The sequence below is a fragment of the Bos indicus x Bos taurus genome, chromosome 15 (assembly GCF_003369695.1).
Source record: "Bos indicus x Bos taurus breed Angus x Brahman F1 hybrid chromosome 15, Bos_hybrid_MaternalHap_v2.0, whole genome shotgun sequence".
In the NCBI taxonomy this organism is placed as follows: Eukaryota; Metazoa; Chordata; class Mammalia; order Artiodactyla; family Bovidae; genus Bos; species Bos indicus x Bos taurus.
In genome coordinates this window covers 5,222,531-5,231,178 of record NC_040090.1, presented here as the reverse complement: position 1 = coordinate 5,231,178, position 8,648 = coordinate 5,222,531, and the positions used below count along the sequence as shown (strand labels likewise).

The window sequence follows — 8,648 nt, the reverse complement described above, 5'->3', positions numbered from 1 at the left end:
TTATTATAAATAAGTTAGTGTGTGTGCTTTCAGTCGCTAAGTTGTGTCCGATTCTCTGTGACCCCATGTGCATTGCAGCACGCCAGGCTTCCCTGTCCTTCACAATCTCCAGGAGTTTGCTTAAATATATGTCCATTGAGTCAGTGATACTGTCTAACCATCTCATCCTCCACCACCCTCCTCCTTTTGCCTTTTATCTTTCCCAGCATCAGGGGTTTTTTTTGTTTTTCCAGCGAATTGGCTTTTTGCATCAGGTGGCCAAAGTATTGCAGCTTCAGCATCAACCCTCTCAGTGAATATTCAGGGTTGATTTCCTTTGGAATTGACTGGTTTGATCTACTTATAAATGACTGGTTTGATCTCCTTGCAGTCTAAGGGACTCTCAAGAGACACAGATGTATAGAACAGTCTTTTGGACTCTGGGAGAGGGAGTGGGGATGATTTGGGAGAATGGCATTAAAACATGTATAATATCATTTAAGAAATGAATCGCCAGTCCAGGTTCAACGCAGGATACAGGAAGCTTGGGGATGGTGCACTGGGATGACCCAGAGGGATGGCATGGGGAGGGAGGTAGGAGGGGACTTCAGGATGGGGAACACGTGTACACCTGTGGCGGATGTATGTTGATGTATGGCAAAACTGATACAATATTGTAAAGTTAAAAAAAAAAGTCTCCTCCAGCACCACAGTTCAAAAGCATCAATTCTATAGCGGTTAGCCTTCTTTATGGTCCAGCTCTCACATCCATGCATGATTACTGGAGAAACCATAGCTTTGACTATATAGACCTTTGTCAGCAAAGTGATGTCTTTGCTTTCTAATATACTGTCTAGGTTTACCATAGTTTTCCTTCCAACAGTAACATCTTTTAATTTCTACTTAAACTTACATTAGGTATAAATATTTCCTTTTAAAAAGTTTGCTGGACATAATAGAAATAGTAATAAATAATATTAATAAATTATTAATAAATATTAACAAAATAAGAAAAAATATGAGTAAAAACTAAGGACAACAGAGCATACTAAATAAAGTAACCAAAGCAAGAGGAAAATTAGTGTACAAGTGAATAAGCATTGACATTGATTAAGCAATTTACTGTGTTGTATCTCGGTTGTACGACTCTCAAATAACTGATCTAAATCCATGTTTCACTTCTGCTTTTTACAAATGCAACATCTATGTTCTATTCTTTCTCTCTTAGCCCACATTCTAAGTACAGAACTATCTTTGCTGAAATAGTCACAGGTATTTGAATCAACTCAAATGGATTTATTTTGTTTTTCATAAAAATAGCTCTCTATATTCTTTAGCCCCAAATTCATGCACCACCACTCTGAAATCACTTCTGTGTTCTCCAAATAGCAAAAATAACCCATTTTAAATAACCGCTATTTTAACATTTTTCATGTTCATAAGAATATTTCTGTAGCTCAGTTCAGTTCAGTCACTCAGTTGTGTCTGACTCTTTGCGACCCCATGAACTGCAGCACGCCAGGCTTCCCTATCCAGCACCAACTACTGGAGTCTACCCAAACCTGTGTCATTGAGTTGGTGATGCCATCCACCCATCTCATCCTCTGTCATCCCCTTCTCCTCCCACTTTCAATCTTTCCTGGCATCAGGGTCTTTTCAAATGAGTCAGCTTTTCTCATCAGGTGGCCAAAGTATTGAAGCTTCAGCTTCAACATCAGTCCTTCCAATGAACACCCAGGACTGATTTCCCTTAGGATGGAATGGTTGGATCTCCTTGAAGTCCAAGGAACTCTCAAGAGTCTTCTCCAGCACCACAGTTCAAAAGCATCAATTCTTTTGTGCTCAGCTTTCTTTATAGTCCAACTCTCACATCCATACATGACCACAGGAAAAATCATAGCCTTGACTAGACGGACCTTTGTTGGTAAAGTAACATCTCTGTTTTTTGATATGCTGTCTAGGTTGGTCATAACTTTCCTTCCAAGGAGTAAGTGTCTTTTAATATCTGTAGTACTTTAAATCAGACGACTGTTCTCTTTACACAACTCACTAACGAATTAATGCCATATACCTGTCCACAGTAGTAAATGACAGAGACAGCACCACACACTTAATAGCATCTGTCTTAGTACTAACTTTTCTAGTCTATTGTTTCCTTTTGTATTATAATAACTATTAACTCAGCTGAGGCACAAAAATAGGAAATTTGTCACTTCAAATAAAATGATAAGCATAGAAAATTTGAATTATATCTTTGTAAAAATTTGAGACAACTTTTGAATACATGCTCACTGCTGCCTTTTTATACTGTTTTTTCTTAAAGAGGGCAGGGTAACCATGGGGACTGATAATAGGATTTAATTATAGAATCAAACCTCTAAAGTGGAAACTCCATTATCAGAAGTAATTACATATGATCACATGCAGGTAGATACAATAAAACACTATGTGGAATTTGACTCATGATGTAGTTACAGATCTCTTTGTTACTTTAATGTTTCTTGTCAAAGTTTAAAAATTATTAATTTTGATTGGTTATTTAATATACTTTTTCTCTGTAGTTTTAGCTTATTCCAAAATGGTGCACATCCCCAATCAAGTTATTATACTTTATCTTCAGTTGAGTTCAGTTCAGTCACTCAGCCGTGTCCTACTCTTTGCGACCCCATGAATCACAGCACGCCAGGCCTCCCTGTCCATCACCAACTCCTGGAGTTCACTCAGACTCACGTCCATCGAGTCAGTGATGCCATCCAGCCATCTCATCCTGTCGTCCCCTTCTCCTCCTGCCCCCAATCCCTCCCAGCATCAGAGTCTTTTCCAATGAGTCAACTTTTCTCATGAGGTGGCCAAAGTACTGGAGCTTCATCTTTAGCATCATTCCCTCCAAAGAACACCCAGGGCTGATCTCCTTCAGAACAGACTGGTTGGCTCTCCTTGCAGTCCAAGGGACTCTCAAGAGTCTTCTCCAACACCACAGTTCAAAAGCATCTATTCTTTGGCATTCAGCCCTCTTCACAGTCCAATTCTCACATCCATACATGGCCACTGGAAAAACTATAGCCTTGACTAGACAGACCTTTGTTGGCAAAGTAATGTCTCTGCTTTTCAACCTTAGTGCAAGGAATTTATCCCATTATTGTGTTAATCCAGCTCATTTTTTGAGTGAAATAAATGAGAAGGGGACACTAACTACATCCATTGATTGAAGAAACTCTACCTGAGCAAGTAGGGCAATAATATGAAAATATAAACAAATTGCATTTGTTTTTTCTTTTCTTTTTTCATTTTTTAAAAAAATTTATTGATTTTTTTAAATTGAAGGATAATTGCTTTACATTTGGTTTCTGCCAAATGTCAACATGAATCAGCCACAGGTGTACAAGGAAACTTATATTACAATATGTAAAATAGATAGCCAATGGGAATTACTATATGCCTCAGAGCACATATGCATTTATTTTTTTGAAATTGTCTGTGATTCTTAACTTACATGGGGATTAACTACAGATTTTTGATATCAAATATACAAGTCACAGGTGAAATAAATTACATTGGGTGTCCATATGAAAGGAGAGAATATTTACAGAAATAAATAAATTACAGGAACATTTTCTTTTGTCATTCTTTCAAAGCAATAGAAATAAAAGCAAAAATACACCAATGGGACCTAATGAAACTTAAAAGCTTTTCCACAGGAAAGGAAAGTATAAACAAGATGAAAAGACAATCTTCCAACTGGGTCAAAATTTTTACAAACAATGCAACCAACAAGCACTTAACTTCCAAAATATACAAACAGCTCATATGGCTCAATAACAATACCATCAACAAACAGCCCAATCCAAAAATGGACAGATGGCCTAAATAGACATTTCTACAAGGAAGACATACAGATGGCTAACAGGCACATGAAAAAGTCTCAACTTTCTTAATTATCAGAGAAATGCAAATCAAGACTACAATTAAGTGGCACCTCGTATAAGTCAGAATGGCCACATAAAAGTCTAAGTAAGTAAGTGAAAGTCACTCATTCGTGTCCGACTCTTTGTGGCCACATGGACTATATAATCTACGGAATTCTCTAGGCCAGAATACTGGAGTGGGTAGCTGTTCACTTCTCCAGGAGATCTTCCCAACCCAGGGATCAAACCCAGGTCTCCCATACTGCAGGCAGATTCTTTACCAACTGAGCAACAAGGGAAGCCCATTAAAAAGTCTACAAATAGTAAATGCTGGAGGTGTGAAGAAAAGGGAACCCTTCTATATTATAGGTGGGAATGCAAATTGATATAGCTACTATAGCAAAGAGTATGCAGGTTCCTTTATAAACTGAAAATAGAGTTGTCATATGATCAAGCAATTTACTTCTGGGCATATATGCAAACAAAATTATAGTTGGAAAAGATATATGCACCCCTATGTTCATAGTGGTACTTGACTTCTAAACAATCTGCCCTATAATTTACCTACTCATTAAAAGCTCTGAATTCCTTTGTTAACTGTTAGTCTTTGTAAAACATTTTGTCCTCATTTGTAAAGGAATTTCATTCTAATATTCATAATATTTTTCATGTAAGCTTATTTTTACAAAGCATCATTGAACTTTTCCCTCTAATATCAGAGGAAAACAGATCTCTTCACTTGCCAGTACTGACCTGGATTTTTGAGGAAGGATAAGGATATCCCAGGGGCTTCCCCAGTGACTCAGATGGTAAAGAGACTGTTGCAGTGCAGGAGACACCAGTTAGATCCCTGGGTTGGAAAGACCCCCTGGAGTAGGAAATAGCTACCCACTTCAGTATTCTTGCCTGGAGAATTCCACTGACAGAAGAGTCTGGTGGGATACAGTTCATGGGATTGCAGAGTCAGACATGACTGAGTGACTAACACTAGGAAGCATGTTGGAAAGCGAAGAATAATACATAGCGAGCTAAAAGGCATATTCAGAGAGAAATGCCCATTTAAAATAAGATTTAAGTGGTCAAAACCAAGGAACCAGTTTGGGAAGGTTTTCTATGCATGTGACCCAGATGATAAAGAAACTGCAATGTGAGAAACCTGGGTTTGATCCCTGGGTTGGGAAGATAACCTGCAGAAAGGAAAGGCTACCCACTCCAGTATTCTTGCCTGGAGAATTCCATGGAGAGAGGAGCCAGGTGGGCTACCATCCATGGGGTCACAAAGAGTTGGACACAGCCGAGGGACTTTCACTCAATGGGACACAATGGACTCTATGCGTGTTATGATATAGAAGTGATCTTGTACCGAGGAGATCAATGAGTTGGCCATTGTAGAAAATCTCTCTTTGGCACCAACACTGACCCCCAAAATGGTTCTTTTCCTATAAAATAAGACAGTGTTTTCGTACCCTCAAGCATGTAGTGTGTTCTGAGATGAATACTATATTCAGAAGCCAGTACCTGAGGGTGCCCTACCAGTGTATGTGGAGGCATCCCCAGATCTTTCCCTCTCTAATTCTTGTAGAAACAGGGGTGTGTGTAGGAGCATCTACACTGACTCTCGTCCTACAGGACTCGCAGCTTTCTATACACACTTGGAGTGACTGGCGATCATTCAGGCACCACTCTTGTCCATCACTGTGGTCACATCTGCACTGGCAGCATTAGAGGCCATCTCCCCGCACTGTCTAGTTTCCTCACTCCAGAAACTGGTTTCCAGGGTTGTCTTCATGAGAGGTGTTTTGCAGTGAAAAAAAAACCAAACTTCCTGACCTGCCTTGCCACACTTCACAAGGAAAATCTGGAAAAAACTTTCTGAACTCAAATGCAACAAGTTATTATTACTTCTTCCCATCATTCTGTGAAGTCATCAGAGGTATATCTACCCTAAGTTAACATTTTATGTCTTGAAAAATGATGTCGTATTTTCAGTTCAAGTGCTCATCTTCAAATGGGGCAAAAAGTACTAGGCCTGCTATACTTTGTTATAAGTCATTATTTTAGTCTATTATTTTTTAGACAATATGTTGGCACTTGGGATATAAGCTTGAACAATCTCATTTAATCAGAATATGTAGGCATTGGGACTTCCCAGGTGGTTGGACATGGGTGGGTGCCTGGGTCAGGAAAATCCCATGGAGGAGGAAATGGCAACTCACTCCAGTATTCTTGCCTGGGAAATCCCATGGACAGAGGAGCTTGGGGGCTGCAGACAATGGGACTGCAAAGGGTCAGATAGGACTAAGCAATGGAGCATGCATGCATGCATATAGGCAATGTTCTTGAATGTTAAAAAGCAACAACACTAACAAAAACCATTAATAACTGCTATGAGAGCTTCCCTCGCAGCTCAATTGGTAGAGAATCTGCCTGCAATGGAGCAGACCCGGGTTCGATACCTGGGATAGGAAGATCACCTGGAGAAGGAAATGGAAACCCATTCCACTATTCTTGCCTGGAGAATCCCACGGACAAAGCAACCTGGCCACAAGAAGCAGATAAGACTTAGCGACTAAACCAACACCACCATGTGTTATTTCAGAAATTTAAATACCTTGAACTGAGTTTGGGGTAAATTTATTATTTAAAAATAGCAGGAGGCTTTATTTAATCTAGACATGATATCACTTATCTATAATAATTAAGATTCATAGAAAAATTGGAAAAGAACAGAAATTAGTGCATGGAGACTATAATAAATAAGAAACAAATTTTATGAAGTGATGGTTTTGAGTCATATTACAATTCATTTCAGTAAAAATTTTCTCAGTGCTACCATAACCTCTTTATTTCTCAGACAATATATCATGGGGTTAAACATTGGTGTGACAATGGTATAAAAAAGAGAGAGAAATTTGTCCATTCCTTTAGAATGACTGGACTTTGGTCTTAAATATGTAATGAGTCCTGATCCAAAGAATAAAGCCACAACCATGAGATGGGAGGAGCAGGTGGAGAAGGCCTTGGCTCGCCCAGTGGCTGAAGGCAGCTTCAAGATGGTCTCAATTATTCTCACATAAGATCCAAGAATCAACATAAAAGGAACAGTGACAACTAGAACAGCAATTACATAAACTAATGTCTCAATAATAAGGGTGTCCCCACAGGCAAGCTTAAGCACTGGAGGTATGTCACAGAAGAAGTGATTCAACTGGTTAGAGCCACAGAAGGGTAGAGAGAAGATCTGGTAGGTTAACACTATATGCACTGGAACTCCACTGACCCAACAGCCAGCGGCCAGTTGGATACACAACCTACTGTTCATGAGGAGAGGGTACAGCAGTGGGTTGCAAATGGCGACATACCTGTCATAAGCCATTGAAGTCAGAAGAAGGCACTCAGTGGCTCCAAACACCAGAAAGAAATACATTTGAGCAGCACAGGCCAGAAAGGATATATTTCTGCTTTGACTGCAAAGATCTATTAATAACCTTGGGACAGTGACTGATACATAACATATTTCCAAGGAAGAAAAATTCCCTAGGAAAAAGTACATGGGAGTCTGGAGGGAAGGATCCATCTTGGTTATTATGATAATGAGACTATTTCCCATCAGAATAATCATATACATGATCAAAAACACCCCAAAAAGAAATCCTTGTAGGTCAGGAATATCAGAGAAGCCAAGCAAGATGAAATTCACCAATGTAGTCTGGTTCCACTGTGGGGGATTTTGTCCTCTGGATCCCATCTGCGAACAAAAGGTTAGAAGTCACTACAATTCACTGGACCCAGCAGTGAAATGGGTTAAAATAAATTGATGATTTTAACTTCACTGATCGAATATAGAGAACCTGTCTGCCAATGCAGGAGATGTAAGAGACACAAGTCCAGTCCCTAGGTTGGGAAGATCCTCTGGAGGAGGACATGGCAACCCACCCCAGTATTCTCGCCTGGAGAATCCCATGGCCAGAGGAGTGTGGGGATTCATGGGGTTGCAAAGTGTCAGACATGACTGAAGGGAATTAATGCATGCTCACACACAATATAATATATATATCCATTTAAAATTTTATTTGTTTTGTGTTTAAGATATATCAAATCCAATATCCTCAGTTTCCACTATGTAAAAACAAAAAAATCTTGAGTTCTGTTCTTTTGACTCATGTGAGAGATTTTGAATATATGAATAACACAGCAAGACAGACAACAGTAAAATAAGAGCAAACATGAAAAGTAGCCTATTCTCAGGATAAGAACAGCTCTAGGTAACTTGGGACATTCTCTAAAGAAATATACTTCCCCTTCCTGGTCTCCGTTTGCTTTTTAGCTGTATTTTTTCTGCCTAGCACCTTCTAATTTGCAATTAGTTTATAAGAGTCTTTCACATCTGATTTGAAGTGAGCTCCATCTCAGATAACCAAAGGGCATGGTGATCATAAAACTCAACTGCAAGATGGAGCTCAGGTCAGCCTGGGTCACTCACTCACTGGGAAAGAGGCTTAGATACTAGATAGAAAAAAAAAAAATAGAACTCTCCACTTGCCTCCATCATAGAGGGCAATATACCACTTAATATATCATAGAAATTAATATTAGAAATAAAACATCATGGCGGGTCACACATTCACTTGAAGTTTAGAACCTGACATAAAGTCAGTAAGAATTGTTGGAATACGTCCTCACCCCTACCATGGCGCCTCAACAATCTTAATGACCGATAAACCTGCTTACCAAATTTTAGACCTTTAAAAGTACTTAAGTGAG

At 39.2% G+C, this 8,648-nt stretch overlaps 1 protein-coding gene across 1 annotated transcript; it reads right to left on the bottom strand.

Moving 5' to 3' along the window:
- Window positions 1–6,687: 6,687 nt before the first annotated feature.
- Window positions 6,688–7,632, bottom strand: LOC113906046 (olfactory receptor 10AG1-like). The gene has a single exon (XM_027564060.1). The coding sequence runs from the start codon at window positions 7,630–7,632 to the stop codon at window positions 6,688–6,690; it is 945 nt and encodes a 314-aa protein (XP_027419861.1).
- Window positions 7,633–8,648: the final 1,016 nt, after the last annotated feature.

Excerpts from the sequence above, each read along its gene's own strand:
- LOC113906046 (XM_027564060.1), bottom strand. The coding sequence starts at position 7,632 with ATGGGATCCAGAGGACAAAATCCCCCACAGTGGAACCAGACTACATTG.